General features: G+C 39.1%; 1 protein-coding gene across 5 annotated transcripts in view; it reads right to left on the bottom strand.

Annotated features, from left to right (window-relative positions):
* Positions 1 to 19,962, bottom strand: part of zgc:171482 (zinc finger protein) — a 605,896-nt gene extending 585,934 nt beyond the window's left edge. Inside the window, exon 1 of one of the 5 annotated variants that reach the window (XR_005636136.1) lies at positions 19,212 to 19,962. Coding sequence is in view for 4 of the 5 variants with exons in the window: in XM_039774216.1 (XP_039630150.1) it covers positions 19,212 to 19,223 (12 nt within the window). In the remaining variant the exon portion in view is untranslated. The remainder of the gene's footprint in view (positions 1 to 19,211) is intronic. The other 4 variants (XM_039774216.1, XM_039774229.1, XM_039774236.1 and 1 more) reach the window with 4 other exon arrangements.
* Between the last annotated feature and the right edge of the window lie 7,182 nt (positions 19,963 to 27,144).

The raw sequence follows: 27,144 nt of genomic DNA, 5'->3' as shown, positions 1-27,144 counted from the left end.
GCAACTGGGGCCTGAGACCGGAGTGTCTCCCAGTTCAGAGCTGCTTCCTGCCTGGTACCCGATGCTGCTGGAGTTAAGCTCAGGCCCTCTGTGATTCTAAATTAGATTAAACATGGTTATGGATGCTGTGCTAATGTTTTATGGAATATTGTAAAACTAGACTGCCATATATATTTTTTTACATGTAGAATTGATGCATTTTGCTTTGCTATGAGAAATAATGTTGAGTAATCATTACTTGTTTTTGCCTTGCAACACTTCTTTCATGTAGGGTGGCATTCATGTACAGATTCTAGAACAAAATTCAGTATTACGCCTGTGTTTGACATGTCAAAACAGTAATAACCATCGGTCAGCAAATCTTGCATAAAATCCACTTCTGATAGATTGGGCCTTAGCAAAAAGGGTGTTTGCAGAGGAACTGATTATTGTTACAGGCTACCAAAAGATGCAAAACGCAGAGAAATTTGATACCATTAATACTGAAGTTTTTGATGTTATTTGTTTAATTATATAGTGTGTCCACCATATGCATCAGTGGCTCTTCTGATGTACTGTATGGACTTGTACCCCACTTGGTCAAGAAGAGGTGCTGGCGCTAACCTTTAAATTCTGTTGTTCCCTTCACATCAAAGAGCGTTCAGTGACGGCAACCGACTCCGTCACTTCCAGATCCCCCTGCTACATATCTCATGGTTCCCAGAAGGAGCTGTCACTCATTACAAGAATGCACTGCAGGATGGAGTTCCATCCCATCGTGACTATCACAGGCTTTACCAGCCGAGAAAAGGTTCCTCGTGCTAGGAGTCTGACCTTTGTTTGTTTAGTGCCATCGAGTGCACATGTTGTTCAGATTTTTATCATAATTAAATGGGGACAACCAATTTAATTCAAAGATAAAGTGAGATCCTACCTTACAATGATTCTCCAGCTCCTAGATGATTCCAATATTAAAACACAGTTTGCATAATTGATGCCTTTTTTATACATACTGTATACTGTAGTAAAAACAAGGCACAAATGAAGTGCATGCAAACGTAGATTACTGAAGCATTGCACTTCTCTGCCACATTAATCTATATCCATCCATCCATCACCAAATCTGCTTCATCAAGTTCATTCTTACAAAAATGGCAGACCAATTCCTAGCAGAATTAAGGGCAAAGCAGAAACTAACAATAGATAAGGAGCCAGTGCAGTGCTGGGAACATTCTTGGCTGAAGGTCACATTGGTCTCACCTAACCCTAACACACATACAGGAGGAAAACTAGAGTACATGGGGGCAAACACTGTAAAGACATAAAGAAAACAAGTGTCCACTTCGGCTGACAGACAGTAACTGGGACAGCATTCTAACCCTGGATGCTGAAGTAGTGAGGTAAGCCACTCTGCCACCCAATGGCCGACTAGACACACCAAACAATATGCCTGCAGGACATGTGACACACAAAAGAAAAATGCCTGAGTGCACATAACACCAACATAGCATGTCTTCTCTAACACAAATGAATTTTGGAAATATTACTTACTTACTAGTCTTGATTTTTCTTTTAGGCAGCAGATGATATCTTTCTTTTTGCTTTGTAAGAGAGATGTGGAAACCACAAATGCAGGTGCTGATGTTAATTATCACATATCAGAACTATTACTGCCAAGCCAACTGCAAAAGCTTGTTTAACGTTCAAGACAGGCAATTGCTGCTCTGTGTTAACAGCACTCTCAGCCAGCCTGACTCGTCAAGGCAATGTAAGTATGGCAGAATATCTGCATAAGTGAATTTAATCCTGTCTGCAGGTTTTCAAAAATCTCACTCACGTTCTGCTGACTGCTCCTTTCACTTTTTCATATCAAGTTATAGCAAATATTCTGTGCTGGAACAATGGGTTCCCAACCTCTTTTGGATTATCTCAGTATAAATTGGGCACCTAAATCAGTACTGTTAAGATTTATCTAAATTATCAATCATTATTTTAATCATGCTAGGGTATTATTTACAGGTTTATTTTTTAACAGACCCATTTCGGTGGGTCTTGGTGGGATGTGTGTTGGCTATTGTTTCTTTCAATCTAAAAGTCACAAAATAATACAGTATATTTCTACACTGTGCATATTAACAATTTGTAACTGTCTACTGCTTTGTCTTTACAGGTTTACAGGTTTACAGGTTTACTGTTATGTGTTGACTCTATGACCTATGACCTGTTATCCATGCATCCTTTTTTTATTATTTGCTTTATACAATTTCAGGGGCTGAAGTCTGTGTGTGGTAACACTGGAAGTAGAGTAAGAGCCAGCCCAAACCTGGATGGGTCATATATACTGGTTATAGATATAGCATATCTCAGTATTGTGGAACAGGCCCAGGCAGACATGGTATTATGCACTACCACACATTTATTTACAGTTAATATTTACAAAAGTGCTCCACAAACCCCAAGGTACTCCCCCAAAGTCCAGGCCTCTCACACTCTGCCTCACTCTTCAGACCGCCTCCACTTCAAGCTCTTGTCCTTCTCCTCACCTGACTCCAGCCTTGAATGAAGGAAGGCGGCCCCTTTTATAGTCACCCGGATGTACTCCAGGTGCTTCCCAGCAATCTTCCACCGGCACTCCCCAGTGTGGCGGAAGTGCCAGCTGTGCACCCAGAAGCACTCCGGGTGTCCCCGATCCTCTTCCTCCCAGCACTTCCAGGTGTGGCGAAAGTGCTGAGGTCCAGGGCTCTGTAGGCATTGGGGTGCTGCCTGGTGGTGACCACTGGCCCCTACAGGGCTGAGCTTCAATGCTCTCTACCCGTGGTCCCCAAAGCAACCAGGGCTGTCGCCCTCTCGTGGTATGGAGGAGGAGCAAGCCCTCCTCCAGTCCTCCTGAGCGTCCCTGCTGGGTACCACCCCCAGCCGCTTGCCACAGTATCAATATGCATTTTAGGTGTTGCCCACCCTTGTTACAGGCAGAAGAGTGCTGGGTTCAAGGAACTAATCAGCACAACAGAGCACACAGTTCTTGAACATAAGATTCAGTTTTCCAGGTTCCTTATATGATATTCTAATACTGATATATGAATAGTTCCAAGACTTGACTGGTGCCTAGGGTTGTTACAATACAGAAATTTCCTACCAATACAATACTTTGAAAAGTATCGATATTCAATACTATTTTTGAAACCATAAGTGTGGGAGTGATGTTAGGGCTTAACACAAACTTGAAGATCAACATCTCTTTTTTTATTTTCTAAAAAGATGAACTATATGAAAGATTCATCTTGAAAAAAAACACACTTGTTTAAAAGCCCCTGAGTCAGTCACACATTTGAAAGTCAATAAAATGCCAAAAAAAGAATGGTACTGCAGTCTTTTGCAGACATTGTCAACAAATGAAAAATTTTACATTCATGAAAACAAAATTGTTCTTGAGTTAATGCACTTGTTCAAAAGCCTCTGACACTGTCAGTAAAATATATGTGGTGCATGTAAAGAAGTGCAATCTTCCATAAACAATACACCATGAACCAATCACAAGGTTCAGTCCACTTTACTTCTCTTCAGCCGCCTCCACTACTCTCTCGCAAGCTCTGTCTTCTCCCTCCCAACTCCGGCGTGGAGTGAGGCGGCCTCTTTTATCCCAGCCCGGATGTGCTCCAGGTGCTTCTTCTGGCAGCACTTCCCAGTGTAGCGTAAGTGCTGCTCTTGTACCCGGAAGCAATCTGGGCGTACCTGGACTCTTCTTCTGGGAGCACTTCCTGGTGTGGCAGAATTGCTGCTATCCAGGGCTCCATAATTGTCCGGGTGCCCCCTGGCAGTGGTCATGGGCCCCAACAGGGATGAGTTTCCAAGCTCTGTTCCCGTGCCCCCCCATTCAGACCACAGCAGCTGCCATCTCGTGGCCCAGGGGAGAACCCCCAGCCATCGGCCACAACATACAGTATATATAATATTTAATGAGGTCAGTGAGACATGTGTTTAATGACTTTGTACCATAATTCAGGATAGGTTTCTCTGTTTGGAATTTCAGCACAGACAAAACGATCCACAAAATCAGCAGTTAATAATTTTTTTTGCAAAGTAACCAATAAATGCATGTGAGGTAAACTCAGTTTTTGAAATTCTCTGACTTAAACTTCAAAGCCTTACAATATTTACATACTTCTGACATATCACCTATGTCCATATATTCAATCTCTATTTGCCTTTTCATTATTTCTCTGATTTAGCACTGTTTGTGCTAATGTGATTTTTACTTTCTTTGTTTTGACACTGTCGTTTTTTTCTGCCTTCATATTCTGTATCTTGCTCTCCATGTGTTTTGCACCAACGTTTTTTTTGAGTCTTTTGAATTCCAGTTTTCATTACAGTATTTATAACCTGCACTGCATGTGTTTGCCCCCCTTGTTTCTTAGCCTCTTTATGACATTTTACTTTCTTCTCTACTCTGTCTTTTATTTCTGATCTTGCTTTGTCCTGCTTTTTATTCAATGACACCTGGTCCATGGTCATTATTTTCCCTTTTTCAAGTAATAATTTCCATTTGTTGGTGCTACTGCGATCTTTACTTTCTTTTTTTTTATAGTTTCTAATTTTCCTACTTTCATATTTTTTAACTTTCTCCACATTTGTATCACACCAATGTTTTTCTTTTGAGTCTTTCGAATTCCACTGCTTTCATAATCTCTAACCTGCTCTGCATGTGTATAGAGCCAACGTTCGTGAACATGTTTATGAAGTTCTACTTTGTCTTTTACTCTCTGTCTTTTGAATTTGAACTGGATTGGACATGCTTTTTTTTCAATTCCACTTGTTCCGGGCTGATAATTACTTTCCTTATTTTCTGAATTTGCACCTAGATCATTCTTTTTCTTTTTTTCTCTCTAACGCTTTGGAGTCTCTTTTCTCCGTGCTGCTTTCTTCTTCGCTTAGTTGTCTACGTTTCATTTATAATGTATTGCTCTTATACGCTTTATATGCACTGAGAGCCCCGGATCTGTGTGTGCTCAAAGCCTCCTTTACATGACTGAGTGTTTTGTAGCCTCTGGGTTTATTTGATATTGATTGTAAGTAGGGCGTGTTTTGCAAGAATCTCATGTTCCACGTCATTGCGAGACGGTACTGGGTCACTCTCTTAGCACAAACTCTCATGTTTAAGGTCCCTGCGAGATGCTCTGTGGCATCTTTCATCTCGCAGTTTCTTTTAAGTGTCTTCCGTGATCCTCCGTTTCTCTCCAGGATTTTTTATTATATATATATATATATATATATATATATATATATATATATATACATTCATATACACACACATATACAGTATATATATATATATATATATATACACACTGTGGTCAGCCCCGGCCGGGACGCCCAGGAGGACCAGAGGAGGGCTTGTGCCTCCTCCAGACCGCAAGGGGGCGTCCGTCCTGGTTATGTTGGGGGCCTCGGGTACAGGGCTGGGAAGCCCAGCCCTGTAGGGACACATGGCCACCGCCAGGCGGCGCCCTGCTGCCGGAATATCCCGTGTGGTCCCCGGCCGCCCAGGAGGACCAGAGGAGGGCTTGTGCCTCCTCCAGACCGCAAGGGGGCGATCGCCCTGGTTGTATCGGGGGAGCCCAACCCTGTAGGGGTCCGTGGCCACCGCCAGGTGGCGCCCAAGTCCCTGAAGAACCCTGGAGCCCAGCACTTCCGCCACACCAGGAAGTGCTGGGGGGAAGAAGACAGGAGACACCCGGATGGCTTTCGGGTGCACAGCCGGCACTTCTGCCACACAGGGGTGTGTCCAAGAGGGAGTGCCAGGAAGCAGCTGGAGCCCATCCGGGTTCCCATATAAGGGGCCGCCTCCCTTCAGTCGATAGTGGATGTCGGCTGGAAGAGGACAGAGCTGGAGAGAAGACGGGAGGCGGTCGAGAGAGAGGCACAGCGACTGAGAGTGTGACCTGGACTTTGGGGAATCGGTGCAAGAGACACTGGGGTTTGTGAGCACGAATTTGTATATATTACTGTAAATAAATAGTGTGTGGTGGAACTATGTTGTCCGTCTGCCTGTGTCCGGGTCCCAGTTCACAACACATATACAATGTGTCCAGAAAGTATTTACAGTGCATCACTTTTTCCAAATTTTGTTATGTTACAGCTTTATTCCAAAATGAATTAAATTCATTTTTTTCCTCAGAATTCTACACACAACACCCCATAATGACAACGTGAAAAAAGTTTACTTGAGATTTTTGCAAATTTTGTAAAAATAAAAAAATTGAGAAAGCACATGTACATAAGTATTCACAGCCTTTGCCATGAAGCTCAAAACTGAGCTCAGGTGCATCCTGTTTCCTCTGATTATCCTTTAGATGTTTCTGCAGCTTAATTGGAGTCCACCTGTGGTAAATTCAGTTGATTGGACATGATTTGGAAAGGCACACACCTGTCTATATAAGGTCCCACAGTTGACAGTTCATGTCAGAGCACAAACCAAGCATGAAGTCAAAGGAATTGTCTGTAGACCTCCGAGACAGGATTGTCTCGAGGCACAAATCTAGGGAAGGTTACAGAAAAATTTCTGCTGCTTTGAAGGTCGCAATGAGCACAGTGGCCTCCATCATCCATAAGTGGAAGAAGTTCGAAACCACCAGGACTCTTCCTAGAGCTGGCAGGCCATTTAAACTGGGCAATCAGGGAGAAAGACCTTAGTCAGAGAGGTGACCAAGAACCCGATGGTCACTCTGCCAGAGCTCCAGAGGTCCTCTGTGGAGAAAGGAGAACCTTCCAGAAGGACAACCATCTCTGCAGCAATCCACCAATCAGGCCTGTATGGTAGAGTGGCCAGGCGGAAGCCACTCCTTAGTAAAAGGCACATGGCAGCCCACCTGGAGTTTGCCAAAAGGCACCTGAAGGACTCTCAGACCATGAGAAACAAAATTGTCTGTTCTGATGAGACAAAGATTGAACTCTTTGGTGTCAATACCAGGCATCGCGTTTGGAGGAAACCAGGCACCGCTTATCACCAGGCCAATACCATCCCTACAGTGAAGTATGGTGGTGGCAGCATCATGCTGTGGGGATGTTTTTCAGTGGCACGAACCGGGAGACTAGTCAGGATAAAGGGAAAGATGACTGCAGCAATGTGCAGAGACATCCTAGATGAAAACTTGCTGCAGAGCGCTCTTGACCTCAGACTGGTACGACGGTTCATCTTTCAGCAGGACAACGACCCTAAGCACACAGCCAAGATATCAAAGGAGTGGCTTCAGGACAACTCTGTGAATGTCCTTGAGTGGCCCAGCCAGAGCCCAGACTTGAATCCGATTGAACATCTCTGGAGAGATCTTAAAATGGCTGTGCAGCGACACTTCCCACCCAACCTAATGGAGTTTGAGAGTTGCTGCAAAGAGGAATGGGCAAAACTGGCCAAGGATAGGTGTGCCAAGCTTGTGGCATCATATTCAAAAAGATTTGAGGCTGTAATTGCTGCCAAAGGTGCATCGACAAAGTATTGAGCAAAGGCTGTGAATACATATGTACATGTGATTTCTCAGTTTTTTTATTTTTAATAAATTTGCAAAAACATCAAGTAAACTTTTTTCACGTTGTCATTATGGGTTGTTGTGTGTAGAATTCTAAGGAAAAAAATGAATTTAATCAATTTTGGAATAAGGCTGTAACATGACAAAATGTGAAAAAAGGGATGCGCTGTGAATACCTTCCGGATGCACTGTATATGTGTTACATAGTTTACTGTCAAATAATGCAAATAACGCCCTTATTTGGGCTCATCAGGCGTACACACTCCACTGCACCCCTCGCGTGGATCGAACCATGGACGTCAGCTGCACCACAGCATGTGGTTCATTTATTTGACAGCCAGGAGATCAGAGTAATTGCATTCATAGCATTTGTAGTCTGAGTCCTGATCTGATTGTATGGGTGGTTACCCACCAGGTAATTCATGTGGTTGGTCTGCCAGTCGGCAAACATCCGCCATGCCCTCTCAGTTGCGAGGAGCAGATCATAGAATGTTACATAGTTTACTGTCAAATAATGCAAAGAGTACGCGACACGTGTTTCGCCCTTATTTGGGCTCATCAGGCATACACACTCCACTGCACCCCTCACGGGGATCGAACCTCGGACATCAGAGGGCATGGCGGATGTTTGACGACAGGCAGACCAACCACATGCATAACCTGGTAGGTAACCACCCATACAATCAGATCTGGACTCAGACTACAAATGCTATGAATATATATATATATATATATATATATATATATATATATATATATATATATATATATATATATATATATATATATATATATATATATATATATATATATATATATATATATATATATATATATATACAGTGGTGTGAAAAACTATTTGCCCCCTTCCTGATTTGTTATTCTTTTGCATGTTTGTCACACAAAATGTTTCTGATCATCAAACACATTTAACCATTAGTCAAATATAACACAAGTAAACACAAAATGCAGTTTTTAAATGATGGTTGTTATTATTTAAGTTTGGATTTTTTTTCTCCCTAAATAATAAAAACCGTGACAAACATGCAAAAGAATAAGAAATCAGGAAGGGGGCAAATAGTTTTTCACACCACTGTATATATATATATATATATATATATATATATATATATATATATATATATATATATATACACACAATCCAGTGTCTTCCATCTGTCTGTATGTCTGTCGGCTTTTCACGAGAGAACTACTTAATTCATTTCTATAATTTGCTTGAACATTCTGTTTGATTTTGTGACTTCTCTCGTCGCGCATAGTTTGCTTCGGGTACCGATTTATTTGCACAAATATGAGAGTGGCTGTGGGCCAAGGGGAGGGGGGACCTCCTCACTCACGTGCCAGCCTCCATTCAAGTTGGTCTACCTCTCACCATGTGTTGAAGCGTACCTTGCCTCCACTTAGCTAGCAACACCTGTTTGTTCAACAGACATTATCATCAACAGATTGTTAAGGAGTAACGTTTGCCAGAGATATCACAGCCACGTGCTTTTCTCCCCACGTGGGGGACGCTTTCCCATCAGAGCTGAACACGATCAGATACAATCCCAGCGTTTGACGTGGGAAAGTACCTACCTTCCGCTTGGCCAGAATTACATTTTTTTTTTTATTGATTTGTAAAGCTTGTCCTGTTTCGGTACTACGTGGGCAAAGCCACGGGGGCCAGCTAGTCATCTATAAACCTCTAGCAGCAGCCACATTTACCTTTAACTGTAATGTGTGACATTACTACTACCACTGTCATTATCACTGCTACTAAAACACACACCTGTGAAAAACATACTGTGAAAGGATGATGATTTTGCATTTCACTGAGAATACTGGAATACACCTTAATTGAAAAATATCTATCCCTAATATTGACATTTTCTGCTCCTGAAGCGCTACAGTACATTCACAATAGTAAACCAGGCTGGAGACCCCTACAATGGTAGCATCTGATATCAATGCAAACATGCAACATTACCTCACTTAAGAGGATCTCCAAAACAGCCTTCTTATTCCCCAAAGGTATCTCTCGACTCATTGCCTACCTATTTCTAACAAAATTACCATGTGCACCAGGACACCCATCACACTGTACATTTATGAAAAGACAATTTCAAGTGTGGGCAGTGTGGTGGTGTGGTGGTTCTCACTTCTACTGGATTTAAATCTTGGTGCAGAAATGCTTTGTGCACAGTTTGCACATGTTCTCAGTGTTCAGAAGGGTTTTCCTCCAGATATTTCACCTTTCTCTCTCATGCCCAGTGTGAGTAAAACATTCCAAAATTTTAAATCGTATCCGGTTGAGACCTGGTTTCTGCCTCATTCCCAATAATGCTGGGACAGGCACTGGTTTCCTCTGACCATGAATAAACACTCTGTAAAATTAATAAATCAATAAATGCATCCTTTGTGTATGCAAAATACCTGCAAACCCTTCCCTCAACCATTCATAAACATCCATGCAGCACCCACTCTTTTTTTTTCCAAATTTAAGCCATAAAAACTTAGCCATTCCACATTATGAGGTTACTGAACAGCACAACTCTACAGTAAATGAAAAAGTCAGTGATAAAAAAGTCTGTTTATAAAATTCATACAAGAATAAAGGATAATGCATTGAAGACAGAGGATCATTAAAAATGAAATAGGTGTCAGATCTAAAACTTTAAAAAGTGAAACAGTTGTAAATTAGAAAGAGAGATCAGAGCCTGACTCAGTCTAAGCTGGGAAGCACTGAGCTTTTCAATAATAATGTTCAAAGGAGAAACCAGAATCAAAGTAACACTACAGTATGGTCATGCCAGGCATTTATTAATGAATCATTTGTAAGACCTTAACTAAAGACCTCATATTTTATACAGAAAATGAGAAAATGATCAACAGTTATATGCATAGGTTTAAGATCTAAATTGAGCAAACCAATTTTAAATATCTCTGTGGTAGGTATATATTTAAAGATGATTATAAAAAAATCATAAATCAATGGAAACAAAAGGGAATACATAACACCAATGAAACAGAAATAAAATATCTACAGCTGCATGACAGTGACCATTATTAAATACTAACAAAATAGAAATAGCATTTTAAACTAAGGGTGGCACAATGGTACAATAATTAGCACTTCTGCCTTAAAGGTCCAGCATCCTGGGTTCAAATTCTGTGCATGATCTTTATTTGTGTGGAGGCTGGTTGTTTTCCCCATGTTTGTCTGAATTTTCTCATGATAATTCAGTTTTTCACCAACATCACCAAAGACTTGCATGTCAGATAAACTGACGCTTCAGAATTAGCCCTGTATGAGTGCAGGTGTATGGGGTAGGGAGTTCTGCAATGGTTGATTCTTTTCTTGTGCTTAGTGCTAATGGGAAATGCTCTTGCTCACTGCGACCTTGAAAATGCATTAAGGTATTTTGAGAATATTATTTCATAATACATTTTAAATGCAGCATCTTAAAAACTTGAGAAATAAAATCTATCTCTCTCTATTATAAAAAAAAAAATAATGGGAGAGAAAGACTGGAGACGAGATGTGATCTTCACATTTCGAGATGACGTAGAACATGAGATTCTTGCAAGACACGCCCTACTTACAACCAATATCAAATAAGACCATGGGCAGCAAAACACTCAGTCATGTAAAGGCTGCACACACAGATCTGGGGCTCTCAGCGCATATAAAGTTTATAAGAACAACACGTTATAAATGAAACTTCCACGACTAAGTGAAGAAGAAAGCAGCGTGGAGAAAAGAAACTCAAAAGTGTTAGAGAGAAAAAAGAGCAAAAAAGAAAAAGAATAATCTAGGTGCAAATTCAGAAAGTAAGGAAAGTAATTATCAGCCCGGAACAAGTGGAATTGAAAAAAAGCACATCCAGTCGGGCTCAGAATTAAAAGACAGAGAGTGAAAGACAAAGTAGAACTTCATAAAGACGTTCACAAACTTTGGCGCTATACATATAAAGAGCAAGTTAGAGAGTATGAAAGCGGTGGAATTTGAAAGGCTCAAAAAAAAAAAAAAGGCGCGATACACATGTGCAGAAAGTTAAAGAATATGAAAGTAGAAAAATTAGAAAGTGTGTCCTGTGGTGGGTTGGCACCCTGCCCAGGATTGGTTCCTGCCTTGTGCCCTGTGTTGGCTGGGATTGGCTCCAGCAGACCCCCGTGACCCTGTGTTCGGATTCAGCGGGTTAGAAAATGGATGGATGGATGGAAAAATTAGAAAGTATAAAAAAGAGAAAGTAAAGATCGCAGTAGCGCAAACAAACAGAAATTATTACTCGAAAAAGGGAAAATAATCACCATGGACCAGGTGTCATTGAATAAAAAGCAGGACAAAGCGAGGTCAGAAATAAAAGACAGAGTAAAAAACAAAGTAAAACGTCATAAAGAGGCTAAAAAACAAGCGGGCCAAACACATGCAGAGCAGGTTAGAGATAATGTAAACTGGAATTCAAAAGACTCAAAAAAAAAAAACATTGGCGCGAAACACATGCAGAGCAACATATAGAATATGAAAGCAGAAAAAAACGACAGTGTCAAAAAAAAAGAAAGTAAAGATCGCATTCGCACAAACAAAGAGAAATTATTACTCAGAGAAATAACGAAAAGGTGAATAGAAATCGAATATATGGACATAGGTCAGAAGTATGTAAATATTGTAAGGCTTTGAAGTTTAAGTCCGAGAATTTCAAAAATGTGGTTTACCTCAAATGCATTTATTGGTTACTTTGCAAAAAAAAATTAACTGCTGATAATGTAGATCGTTTTGTCTGTGCTGAAATTCCAAACAGAGAAGCCTATCCTGAATTATGGTACAAAGTCATTAAACATGTCGCACTGACCTAATTTAAAAGATTGAGCACATTGGGACTCGAAAGATTCCAAATATTGCTTTTACAGAAGTTCTGAAATAAAAATGAAACTAATGAAATAGCAACAATTCAAAGAAAAAAAAATCTTAAAAGTGTGTCTGGAAAACCAAAAATGGGGGTTGGCGAGCAGGGGGCAAAGCCTCCTAGTTACATTTAAAAATAAACTGATGGACTTTCTTAACATGCACAGCCCTGTCAGAGCTGCTTGCAACTTTAAAGTTATTATCATCATTATTAAACTCGTTGTTGAAACCAACCAACTTAATAAAAATGCCTTAAATTCCCCATGCATGACGATCCCTCCAGAATGACAATTTCCACTGAATAATTCTTGGTAAATATCAGTTGATTTGTTTACATCTGAAATGCTGACTTGAAAGCTGCTATTTCCCCACAAAATATGAGGAGAGTTTTGTTTTTAAATTAATAAGTTTAAAAATATTTCCGACATTGTATGCTGGGCGCATTTAAGTTTTGATCCATTTATAGAAAAACTGTCAATTTAGTAAACATACGACATATGTAAATATATATGTAAATATATATGTATATTTATATATGCATATACATGTAAATACGTATGTAGTAGTCATGCAAGTATGTGCACGTCTGTGGATCATCCTCCAAGTTCTTCTGAGGTATGTAGAGAGGGCACTGGCCCTAACCTTATTCTCTGTTATTCCCTCCACAGTTCCGAGCAGACGCTCAGTGAAGTCAACTGACTCCACCCCTTCTGGTTTCTCTGCTACATATCCCATGGTTCCCGGAAGGAGGCAGCATTCATTAAGAGAATGCACAGCAGAACGCAGCTTCATTCCACTGTGACTTACAAGACTTCAGAGCCAAGAGAAACGTCTCTTGACAGGGCGTTACTTTTGTTTGTATATTAAGCGCCATTGAGCATGTGTTTTTCGTTGGACTTATGTTTATTAAACGTGGATGGGGAACCTGCAGTTCTTCCAATAACCACAATTTAAGTACTGTATATATTTACATTTATAAAATGGGATGTGTAACCAATTTCTAATAACAATGGGGCAAAAGACTTGGAAATAGCCCAATCAAAACAGTTACTCAAAGGCTACTGTATGCTGGATGAACGACTGTCATGCCTGTAACACTCAGCACACTTAAATTTGGTTAAGTTAAATTTGAGGTGACTTTTCTATATGGTGAAGACACTTTGAAAGACAATCTGAATATGGCTTATTGTTAAACTCATAGGGCTCCAGGGAAGTCTCAGATTCTTAATTTAGACAACATGAGTTATAAGAAGTGTTCTCACTAAGCAGTCAGAAACCAGGTAGGCTACATTGCACTGCACTGAATGTCTTTTACACTTAGCCACCTGTCATGAGATGCTTTTGAATCTTTTTGACACAGTGGGGGAACAGCATGGTGAGAATCCAATGAAGCAAAACACCATGCTGTACAAGTAAGTGTTCGTATATTTTAAAGGCAGATTTACCTTGCACAGCATAAGGATACAAGGTGACCCTTCTGACAAGAAGGCAGCTGCAGAGTTTCTTAATAAATCTTCAGCATTAAAAAAAAACTTGCCAGAAATTTGAAAGAAAGCCAGAAAAATGTAAAGTGTGCTAACCTGGCAATGTCTTAAATAAATTAGCATGTGTAGTGCATTATGTAGCTAATTGATTTCCACACACACAAAAAAAATTATATATCTTTATATGATTATCATTAAACACTTCTCTATATAATATTATGGATAAAGGTTAACACCTCATGGTGTATTTACCGAGTCTGGTGTACAGTTTTAGGTGTTTGCCTTGAGAGTTTACTTGGAAGCAGCAATATCTCTCGCAATTTTCTTTCTCATTCTGTTGTCACTTGTTTAACTTATGGCTTGTCTCTTATCCCTCCACTCTCCGGTGACTTTAAAAACATCAAAATGCGTAAAAAACACAAGGCACTGATTTGCCTGAAACAACAGTCCGCATTACCTGCTAAAGATCACTTGTTGTAAAACAGTCACCTTTTTAACCCTGGACCTATAGCATGCAAAACATAAAATACAACACAGGAATACCTCCAGGGTATATGCAGTTACAGGTTAACGAGTGATGCTGTCTCAAAAATATATATTTTTTAAAAGAAAAAAATGTAATGCTGTATAAGTATAGATTATTTGGACTAAAGTACACCTCACAAGTGAGCCAAGGATTATGCGGGCAACAACAGCCTCAGTACCAGCTCTCACATTTTAGAAGCAAGTCCATCATAGAAGAAGGTTCAAAGACCCTTGACTTATCCAGTAAAATACTCTGTAGACACAAAAGTTTACATTAAGGAAAAAATTGTGAAAACTCATATGAATGAGTAACTGTGTTTCTGGATAATTCAATAATGTGTGTAGCAGGCAGCTTGTAAGAGCCGAGGCCATTTAGGTTTTTACAAAGATGGACAGTTCATGATTTGTTTAATTATAGAGTGTAATTAAAAAGGTCAATTAGGTCTACTTGCTTTTGTGTAATTAGTAAAAAGATTAATGTTGTATAAGATGGCCAACTGGGAACGATGGTAATTTATATAACTTGGTATCTCTTACTTAAGGAAGAGAAACAAAGAGATAAATGTTGTGAAGCAGTAAACAGACAAACCAAAAATCCATATATGAGTTTAGTGTCAAAGCTGCACTTCAAATATTCATGAAATGGGGATATTTCGATATTAAATATTTTAGACATTAGGCTGGTCAGTCCGATTAGGCTAAGAGGAACAGTACACTATATTTTATTCTTCAAATATAGAGAAAAGCCAAGCAAAATGACACCTTTTATTGGCTAACTAAAAAGATTACAATATGCAAGCTTTCGAGGCAACTCAGGCCCCTTCTGCTTGGCTTTTCTCTACATTCATAATGGCTAACACGGTACAACAACCTAGTACTATTCTTCAAATATTTAAAAGAAGGGAGTAAAACTGAATCTTTCAAAAAGGCACAGTCACTGCCAATACAAAGTCACCAGCCAAGCTAAAGGGCACTCTCACTGCCAATCTAGAGTCACCAGTAACCCATATGTATGTATTTTACACATTATACAGTATCTTCTGACCTTTACTATATTAAGTTACATGCTTTATTGTAACCCTTCTAAAATCAATATCCACTACATTTTTTCTTGGAAAGGTTACATTTCAAAACATCTACATTTATACAAATGCTAGGAGGAAATCAAAAAACTTCCCACAGTGCTTAATCTGAACTTGTCAAAGCAGCCACTGGTTCATTCATCAGCTTCTTTTAAAAGCTCATGTCTTCTAAATTGATATCGCATGTTCCCATAAGTTAAAAACCCCTGTATGACTATTCTCTGTTCAAGCAACCTTTAAAATACTTCAATGTCTGACAAACACACCCTGGTATCAGAGCCATCTGAATTGATGAATGCACCAAATTCTACACTCTACTCAGACAAACAGCAAATGCAGAAAAAAAAGGATTTCAGCGACTGTCTTCTTTACTAGGAAAATTACAAGATGAGGTGCTTAAACGATTGCCAATTTTATCTTCTTTCATTTCAAATTGCTGTTGTTATGATTAAGCATTTAAGACATGACTAAACCGCAATTAGATGATTTTGTTAAGCGGTATTGCACAACACTTCAAAACTGCAGTATCTAAAGAAAGTGTTTACAAATACAGAAAAATTTAAAATGCAAATAAGAACATGTAAAGTAATATTGAGGAAAACATTAAAAAATGGAAACACCATTCACCTGTGTTATTGAAATTATAACAACGTGTTCTAAATAATACATAGACTAACAACAGAGCAGCATCAATTGATATATTTTTTTCCCATTATGTGGTCTTGGGAAGCCAGAGGCTATTTTGGCAGGACTGGGTTCAAGTCAAGACCCAGGTTTGGGTGGGATGACTGTCCTATCAGATGGTACGCTCAAACACACGTGTAAACCTAATCTTTACAAAGCATTTCTGCTACCAGTTAACCTAACACTGCAGACCTATGGGATATGCAGTGGACCCAAAGTCAACCAGAAGATGACCTCTCTGCATAGACCTTTACTGAGCTGGTAACTGAACCCTTGTCCCTACAGACATAAGATTGTAGTCCTTAAAACTGTGCTAACGTGTAACACACATTTTTAAACCCTGTTTGCACTTGAATTTCCGAATGAACTTCTATTCAGCTTATAAATAGTTTTTGGGATGTTTTCATGTTTTACAAGATTCTTGGAAAGTGTAACGGGCAAATCCATTACGCTAATGGTAAATTTTCCTTAGTCTGCTTAACTTGAACTTGAATATAATATAACATAGATAATGGATGTTATTGATAATTGAATGTTCATAATCTTAACTCTGTGTGATAGTAGAATAGGCCAGATTGAAGTTGGCTAGAAAGAAACATGAATGGTCAGAGAGATGGGCATTAAGGGCACACTGTATAGTTTTCTGACTGTTGCATTGAATGCATAGAATGATACATAGAAAACTTAAGAAATGTAACCTAGATATTTAATCAGGATATCATAAAACCCCCTTCTTCCCTGTGCTTTTTGCATGCATTATCAACTTTTTTGTGTTTTATTTTATTTGTATGGCGAGTCGTACTAGTCCCAGAATGCCAATCTGGTAGCTGCATTTAAACTATTCTGAACCATTCGGAAACCCTTGTCAAACGCAGCTGCAGAAAGAATATTGTAGTATGTTTAATTTAGTCTGTTAATATGAGGGTTAGCCTTTTAACTGAATAGACACAGTATACACAGTATGTGCTTTGTCTTAATCCTTTAACATGCTTCTCTGTTTATCTTTTAAGATTTAGATACTGTACAAGGAAGGTGGAAAGATCTGAAAAACTGCATGCAACCAGTAGTAAAACAAACAGTTAAAGAAATCATTAACAATCCTGCAGAACAGGGCTGGCCCTGTTATACTGTGTGTACAGTCAGATACTGCTAGGTAACAAAAACAAATCCTTTGTTCAGACCATAAGCGAAAAATAGACACAATGCACGGAGACTACTTTACAATCACTTTTGGGACTCTGCATCCCTTATTAAGGCCAGTTTATTAAAGTCTTGCTATACATAATATTCTAAGGCTAGCTTGATCCAATTCAGCAGTCCAGGAGAGCCAGAGCCCCTAGCCTGGAAACAACACTGAGCGGGACATCAGTCCATTGCACAGCACATTAACACATACACTCGTGCACACAGAATAGCAATTTGGAATTAACATTTAAACTGATCTCCACATCTTGGGAAATTGATGAGAAAAAGATGAGTGCCAGGAGGAAAACCCACATAGCTACTGGGAAAACATGCAAGGACCACAGGCAACAACCAGATACTGAATTCTGCTCCAGGACATTGACTCAGTAAAGCAGCCGTAGCGCTAACCCCTTTAAGATAACCGAGTACAAATGATATTACTGACTAACTTATACCAATAAGAAATCCTTATTATAATGTAGTTTTCCAAAAAAATCTTGTAAATTGTTCTGGAGAAACCACGCAGATTGCTTTATAATCGTGTTTACTGTGGAAAGTGATACCGTCAGTAATTAAAACATTGTACACACTGCTTAAAAGAGTCGCTACGTGAATACGGATGCATTCTTCATAGCATCATTACGCACCGTTGCGTATATCGAAAAGAAAACATGTAATTTATCCAAAATTATTAAGTATATTTAATGATAAATACACCGCCCTGTTCCATGACCGAAGCACGCCGTTAAGTACAATGTATATCAGTATATATATATGGATGCCAAGCTCCTAAAACCTGATAAAGGGCAAATTTTTGGATTGGTTTACCTATCCTATTTTAGTAGACCAAATGTCGGGGTATCGATGACACTCATCTGCCCCATTAAGTGCTGACTCACTCAACGAAAATATAAAAACAAAAACCCACCAAAATGCAGAAAAAGAAACGATCACTTTTCCACGGTGTAAATGAAATGCAAATTAACTGAAGATTCCTTCCGGAAAAAGTTAACGGTAGCGTCTGGTTGCACTCAGATCTGACGTTCTTACAGAAGGGCAGACCTGGAAATCCACCTAAACAGAAGAGCCTACAAAGTGAAAAGGTGCCATTAAAAACCACGAAAGTGTGACAGCCTGACAAAAGTTTCCTTTGGTGATAAATTCCGGCAATGCACTCCCTTGGAGTCTCCACTTTCAGTTCGACGATTGGCCCGCTCGATCAAGACACTTTCGGGCTGGCCTTATGGGGTATGCCACAAGAGGTGCACGGTCCCCAACGAGAAGCTCGGAGTCCCGAGCTGCTGAAGTGACGACTTTATCCTTGAAGGACCTAACACTACATGGAAAAAAATGCATTTATGTCGGCCCAGAGCGAACCTTTGGGTAGAAACATAAAAAGGGGATCCAATCACAACTCGCGGAGAAATAAAAAAAGAAAGAAGAAATCATCTTGCCGAGAGTAGGGAGATCGTAGTTAACCTGGATCTGATTAAAGTTGCACTTTCCAGGATTCTTATTCTTAGCACTCGGTGGTCATACTTAGGCACTACAAGTTTGCCCTCCACGCGTGACTTCGTTCTTCACAAATCGGTGACGCTCACCTTTTCTGATAAGCAACCGGTTGTTTCACTATCGTCACATGTAATTAATGCCAACCCTTACCACATAGTATTCACTGCGCTCTCACTTTTTTCATGGATGCTCCAGGGATGTTCACTGACATTCATAATCATTTCAGCTAGTTGAATTAAAATTTAATGATCAATTCAAATCTTGACGTATAGCAGCGAGCACTCCTCATGCAAGCGTTAATTCATAATGTTATGAGACTCTTTCAACTTACCTCCGCACCCATGTGCCGCCGAGACCCACGGCGATGTTGTTCTGCCGTCTGTATCCCTTAACTGAGGATGATAAAACCATGCATGAAAAAAAGTTGTCAGTTGTTTACCCCCGGACCTCTTTCTTATTCTTCAAGACTACTGAGGCACTCCCACTGGGTCGTCTGTATGCGGCTCCGCTTCTCGCCGAATGATGCGATCCCCTCAGTCACGCAGTATTTCCCTGCATCCTGTCAACGGCGACTACAAGGGCAAGCAAGTGGAAACCAGTGGCCTCAGTGTGCACACTGCATCGCTTTCAGTTTACAAGCGACAGCACAAATTTAAAAAATGAATCCAGTCACAGAATGAGAACGCGTACAACCTGAGAGAGAGGGAGAGAGAGAGAGGGAGAGAGAGAGACGGAGAGAAGGGGAAAAGCAAAGATCCTGTCAGCCACAGACACGCGCGGATTCCGCCTCACAGTGGTGTGCACGCCTTGTGTCTAGTAGTGTGTGTAAACTCCAGCGCAGGAATGGCAAGACTGCGCATCTACAGCTGTCAGGCTTCTCAGATACCCTCGAATACGTGCAAGACACTATCCACCCTCCAGCCCACGTTCTGTAAGCAAGAATTGCACTAAGACATCTGACATCTTTAATCCGTAGTGTCACCGCAAAGGAAAAGCTTGGACCAGCTGCGAACGTGTCTTTGAATTGAAGTTGCTGTCATTTACCATTCGATCACCGCGTGTCTTTTGTAAAAAAAACTTTTCAGTCTACAGTTGATGGAAGGCTGCGTCTTTTACCACAAAACTTTTAATACTTCAAGGACTGGGCAGACCTGAAATGTTCCGTGCAATGCCCTAAAATAAAGGCATCAGTACTAGTCAGGCTATTAGTAGAAAATGTACATACCTGATAATGTGATTACGCGCGCACGCGCACACACACATACACATTATATGGCAGGTCAGTGTTTCCATTACACAAACACAGGAAATACTAACCGATTTTTTGGAAGTATCTATTTATCCATCCGTGTATCTGTCGGGACATTTTCAAAAGTGACATTTCCAGTACAACGTGCGAGAAGTACCAGTCCATAAGCAGCTTTTGATACGGCATCTTAGATTCCCCTGACAATTTTTATGTGAGACTAGTAGCAAATGCAAACTGTGCAAGAACATCTGACCTGGGATGTGAGACCTAAACCTGCAATATGAACACTTTTTAAAGCATGTATATTATTATTGTTAGAAATTAATGTAATAGTTCAAAACACAACAATATAAAAATGTATTTAACATATAGTTCTAAAATTCCCCAAATATCCAAGTTTATTGTTACAAATTCTGAAATAAGGCATTATTTTTGGACATTTGGCCAACATCTTTAGTGAAAGCAACTTACAAGTCTAGGATATACTGGATTTGCCAACATTCCTATTTTATCACTGGGGCATTGGCAGATTATGGGGCTAGCTGGTGGTCACAAATCACAATAAAATCATTAACACAATGCTAATGGTTAATTAGGGGTTTGCATGACCTCTGTTTATTTTCCAGTACTATGTTATTTGTTTAAATGGCACTTTTATAGCCGTACTATACTGTATTTGTATAGCACACAGGACTGTTTTAAGTGGAAGAATATGTAAAAAGAATAAATTGAACTTTAGGGTAATATGTTAAATTGACAACTTACAATTACTGGCACACCACAATGGCAGTGATCTTTTTGCACATGACTGTCTTGTCTTGGTACTTTAACTAGTACAATTTGCATTATTCGATATTTTCTTTGACATGATGTACTGGGGCGGCATGGTGGTGCAGTGGATAGCGTTGCTGCCTCGCAATTAGGGGACCCGGGTTTACTTCCCGGGTCCTCCCTGCGTGGAGTTTGTATGTTCTCTTCATGTCCAAAGACATGCAGATAAGGTGCATTTGCAATTCTAAATTGTGTGTGTGCCCTGCCGATCGCTGGCGCCCTGCCCAGGGTTTGTTTCCTGCCTTGCGCCCTGTGTTGGCTGGGATTGGCTCCAGCAGACCCCCGTGACCCTGTAGTTCGGATATAGCAGGTTGGAGGGATGGATGTTGTACTGATTTTTTTTTTTTAATGAAGTACGACACAGTTTTCATGTAGTTAATTGTAATTTTTTGAACAACTGACTTTACTGTAGTACTGTAATGATACATTATTAAATGTTTGTGATGTCGCTCCTAAGCTCAGGCCTAGGTATTTTCTATAGGGCCATTCATAGCAAGTACTATTGCAAAGCATGAAAGACAAGCAGACCAATATAGTTGTAGCTTATTGTTGGCTTGTAAAATCTAATTTAAAAAAATAAAACATTACTAAAATAGACAGAGTATAATTCATAATTGTAATTAATTGCCTAGTTTTAATTTGAGATTGAAATAAATGCAATATGAACACTTTACCAATTAAATTGTTCTTAGTATTCAAAAGGAATGAACTTTTTAATACTACATAATAAGTCAAAATGTCATATTCAACAACAGAACACATAAGCAGGTAGCTGCAACAGGGCAAACAGAAAAGCACAATTAACTCAAATATCAGCACGTATACTTAGCACAGCTCCCTACTACCTTTAACAGAGAATGGCATTCAGAAATGCATGTAACCTAATGTTGTGGAAAAAAAAATATAAAAAATAATAGTACAAGCAATTATACTATTATTAGAAGGGAAAGGGTGTATTCAACACAGCAAATCTCTTACACACATCACAGTAAGTATTACAATGAAATCATAAAAAATATACACTTTCACATATGTTCTTACATTATTTTGTTTATATATTGCTTTTGTATCTTATGTGACACTGTTTTACTGGTTTATACCTGCATATTCCTTATACATGCACAAGCCAGAGCTCAGAGTCTGCTCCATAAACACATTATTTCTTTATTAGCAGATAACAGTAGTGGGGGAAGGCAGGTGAGAATGCAGTTCTTATTGCGATGCCACGTCGCTCCATTATTGTACCTGCATATGTTAGCAAAAAAAAAAAACAGAACTCTAAACATATTGTGAGTGATCAGCGTATCTACCAGCACTATATGCACTGAATCCTGAAGGAGGTTTTGAAATGTCGGTTAAACCAGTTTCTTTTTGTACATACAAATATCTCAGTTTTATACAGAGAAGGAATTTCATCCATTTAGTTTTTTGTTTTTTAATATTTTCTTAACATTACAATGGAGTAGCATGAAAAATATCATCATGTGATGAATAGTAACACATTTTGAAAGCACAAGTGGGGACTCTAGTCAGCCTGGCGTAAGTGAATATTAGTGTGTACATAAGTGGGTATTGTCATGAGCTGGCACCCCATCCAGGGTTTGTCTCTACCTCGTGTCCAGTGCTACTGATATCGGCACTGGCTCCTCAGAAACTTGAAATGAATAAGAAGGTTTGGAAAATGGATGATTTTTGGAGGAAAACAAGAAAATTTTGAAAATAACTTGTCATTAAGCAAAACACAGCTTGTCAATTCTTTCTTTATCTCATGTTGCAAAACAGTCAAATCAAGGTATTAATTACTTCACTTGGTAATTTGTTCCATGTGTCTGTAGTTTTCTTTGAGAAGAAATACTTCCACAGAGAGCTTTTGAGACATGGAGAAGCTGCAGTTTCATACACAAAAAACTGCCACACATAAATATATAATACTTTTTAAATTTAATTTAACAGGAGTGCCAGTACTTAGCAATATTTCCCATCCTTTTTTCTCCACAATTAGTAATAATAGCATATTGGCTTCCCCTCATCTGAAATATAACTTTTGCCTGATGCTTGAGTTTAGGTAACTTGTTGAAATCAATTTATTGCTATTTTTTCTTTACTGGAGCTCACTTTTGCCCTAAAAAAGATGAATGAAACTTTTTCATGCAAATTATTCTCATTCGATGAATTAATATTCAACATATACTGAGTCAGAGTTAGTGCATAATTTAACAGTTTTATTTTTAGAAATAAATATTTGTCAGTAATTATGAAGATTTCTCAACTCATTGAATAAACTAAAATCAGCAAATAAATATTACACAAGTCCAATTTTTTAAAGCATTGCATTTTGTAATGTACATTTTCAGAAGATCTGAAAGTCACACATGGCATACACCAGCCATGTTATTTATAGTTACAGAGAACTGACATTTTTTTATATATATTCTAAAAGTAATACAAAAAAACTTACTTCTTTCTAGTGATCAAAGGACTTTGAATTGTCTGGATTCTGACACTGTGTTGGTGTTTTGTTCAGCTTTACAAAGAAAATGAAAAAGCAAGTTCAGCTTACCAATTGAGGAATTGTAAAAGATTCACTGCAAAGTGAACTCTTGCTGTCCATGTTGTTTTACAAGTGGGTGACATCTTTGGCAGTAGAAAAGCTGTTCACACTTGACCTGCATGTTAAAGGACAATGAAAACCAAAGAAAGACAAACAAATACCCCACCCAATTATCATATGAAGGCACACCATTCATAGTGCATAACAGAAGAAGCAGAAAAAAAAAACACATTAGTTCAAACACTCAGTTAAAAAAACAAAACAAGAAATGCTCTCTTCCCATTTCAATCTGAATTACACACAGGCAGTTCCACTATACCAAATGAGATTTCTGAGCTTTCTTAAAATTGTCATCTATATATGTTATAAAATTGATGCTGTTATTAAAGCTTTAAAAGCCAAGTGCTCCACCACTTGCAGACACTTCTTTATGAAACCATTTATAAAAGAGATTGCCTTTGTTTGATTGTGTAGCTGCCATTAAGGAAGGATACTGTACAGTGCTTAGCTGACCCTGAAAGTCATTTTAATTGTCACATTGAGGTTGACACACTGGGAACCGGGGTTAATGAGATGAAATTATAATCTGTTTGGCCCAAGATACCAAACTAAAGAAGAAACAGTAGCTGTAGTAACATTGCATCTTCAGGTAACCTTGTTGTAAGTGTATTGTGTACTTAAAAAAATAATAAAAGAAACTAATATTATTTCCATTATCGGAAAAGCTATCCATCCAACTATTATGCAACCTATATCCTAACTACAGGGTCACGGGGTTCTGCTGGGGCTAATCCCAGCCAACACAGGGCGCAAGGCAGAAAACAAACCCCAGGCAGGGTGCCAGCCCACCACAGGGCACACACACACACTAGGGACAATTTAGAATCGCCAATGCACCTGCATGTCTTTGGACTGGGGGAGGAAACGCACACAGACACAGGGAGAACATGCAAACTCCACGCTGGGAGGACCTGGGAAGCAAACCTGGGTCCCTTAACTGCGAGGCAGCAGCGCTACCCACCACGCCACCCTATAAAAACTACCATTATTCTTATTTCTAGTCGCAATTAACACAAGTTGCCCAGTTTAGACTTTCTTTGCCTGTAAACGCAGTGTTTATTGGCCAAATAGGTCTTTGCAGCAGTTAGAACTTTCCTTAATTATAGGGCCTATGATTAAAATAAATAGACTTGACCTACCTACTGCAGAAGCACAAATGAATTCACTACAAGAACTCTACAAACCAGATTAAACCGCCTCTGTATTCGCACTCTTAACTGAAACAAATGGAACATATACACAAACGTGGCAAGTTCGTCTTTCACCCAATTAGGTACACTGTGTAGCTATTTAATCTTTAATAAAAACATTGAAAAGAGATTATGTCCATCTTACCCGTTACAAAGCACATCCAAGCTTGAAATTGCACTGAACAGAACTGCACTGTGAAAAAGAGAAGAAAAGCAAATAAAATCTTTAGCAAAATTTGCACTGCAGATACAAATCTTTGCTATTTAAAGACAATATATCAACAAGTACACAAACTTAGTTTATGCTTACTGTATATATTGATGACTTTCTGATAAATTGTATGGTGCTGATTTACTGCCCTATAGAAATTATACAACAATTGGTGCACCTCTCTTGAGGACATGGGGAAACAGTTGTAGTAATATGCAGGGAAAAATTAACTTTACACATGACACAACAATTCAGGCCAATTCACTTATTGTACTCAGGACACAACACATGCAGTGGTCACACACAGCCAATAATGCCGTCAAACTGCATTAGAAGAGGTGCATGTCTTTCTGGGTACAAAATGACTTCTGCAGCTTTACTCTGTGGATTAAATTAATATTGCACATATGTAATGGCCTCTACTGTGGTGTATTTCTTTGAGAAAAAAGTGGTAACGTACAGTATATGAACAGCAGAGGGTGCAACAGGGGTCAAAGGATGTGGAGCTACATCTTGCTTTAAATGAAATAAACAGAAAAGGATCATTCAGGTTGATGCTAAACATTGAAAACACTTTAGCAAAGGATTAATTCTCTGTCTTTCACTTTTTTCTTTCCACTTTCCTTTCAAATATATTATTGCACTTTATAGTTCAAATTAATATATGCAGGTGTAAATCGAAACTAATTATCTATCTATCTATTAAAAATGAAGCCTGCCTTTGTGAAATAGTGACTGGTGGCAGCTTCAAACAAAATGGACAGTTTAGGACAAAGAAGGTGATTTTTTTTTTCATATTCTTAAAAGCTTCAAAACTGTCTGCATTTGACTGGAAGGAGCCAAAGTAGGACAGTCAAAGGTTGTTCTCTACCTCGAGGTCAAACAGGACTTCATCAATTCAGCCTTTCACGCCTGCCACAGAGGTTATCCACTATGAACGAAGGTTTCAGCTAATCGACTAATGATCCCAGAAAGCCAAGCATACTGCTGCTGAACTTGTCTTCCCATTTCAAAGATATCAAATAGTATCTCCTGCTTGATTTAGGCAAGAATGTTGCCTTGAGATCAATGAATTGATTTTTGTTTCCAGTAGTTTATTAGGTTTACAAGTCTAATTTAATCACTGCCTCTGGAGTACAGTTATGCTAGGATGATTAGTTCAGTTTTAAAAGACACACTAACATAAAAAAAAATAGTATTATTAACATTATACTTAATTTGTTGGAAATGTCCAGGCTATTTCAGAATGCTGAACACAACACAGGACAGGATTTTTCCAAGTCCCACACTATGATGGTTTTAAGAAAAATTCTACAGATCCCTCATGCTTGACAAGCAAATAGGAGACCAAGTAAGAATAAAATAATTAATGGCAGTTTATTTTCTTCATATTTAAGTACAAATTAATACCTTATGAACAGTTAAAACGTCTTTGAGAATCAAATATTTAATTTCAGTACCTGTCAAAGCAGTTGGTGCCTTTTGTATGCCATGCAGTTTCCCCCCTTAAAATAGGAAAAGGACAAATAAAGTTTTTGCTCAAAGATGTGGCACTTTAGAAATTAACTGACCATAAGAAAGTCAGAAAAGTAGAAGAAAGAAATCAGCTGAGCATTTTGCCATAAGGCAGTTGAGTTGATAACAAACTCATAGTTTAACCTGTACATGTCTAAAGACAGGGGTGGCGCAGTGGCACTGTATTAGTGCTGCTGCCGCCCAGCAAAAAGACCATAGGAAATGTCCCGTGTCCTCCCTGCATGGAGTTTGCATGTTCCCTCAATATCTGTGTGGGTTTCCTCCAGGTGCTCTGGTTTCCTCAAGCAGTCCAAACATGTGCGGTTTAGGTGGATTGGCAATGCTAGATAGGCCCTCGTCTACGTATATATGTACAGTCTGGTCCATAAGTATTTGGACAGTGACACAATTTTCATAATTTTTGGCTCTTTACACCTCCACAATGAATTTGAAATAAAGCAATTATTATGTGATTGAAGTATAGACTTTCAGCTTTAATTTAAGGAGTTTAGCAAAAGTATCATATGAGCCATTTAGGAATGACAGGCATTTTTCTGCGTAGCCCCCCAAGCACCCCCTAACACGCCCCCTGCCCCCCTCCATCTATAGGAGCTCAAAAGTATATGGGCATTTGACTGACAAGCTGTTCCATGGCCA

Source organism: Polypterus senegalus, chromosome 1, assembly GCF_016835505.1.
Source record: "Polypterus senegalus isolate Bchr_013 chromosome 1, ASM1683550v1, whole genome shotgun sequence".
Classification (NCBI taxonomy): Eukaryota; Metazoa; Chordata; class Cladistia; order Polypteriformes; family Polypteridae; genus Polypterus; species Polypterus senegalus.
This window is presented reverse-complemented; position numbering and strand designations above follow the sequence as displayed.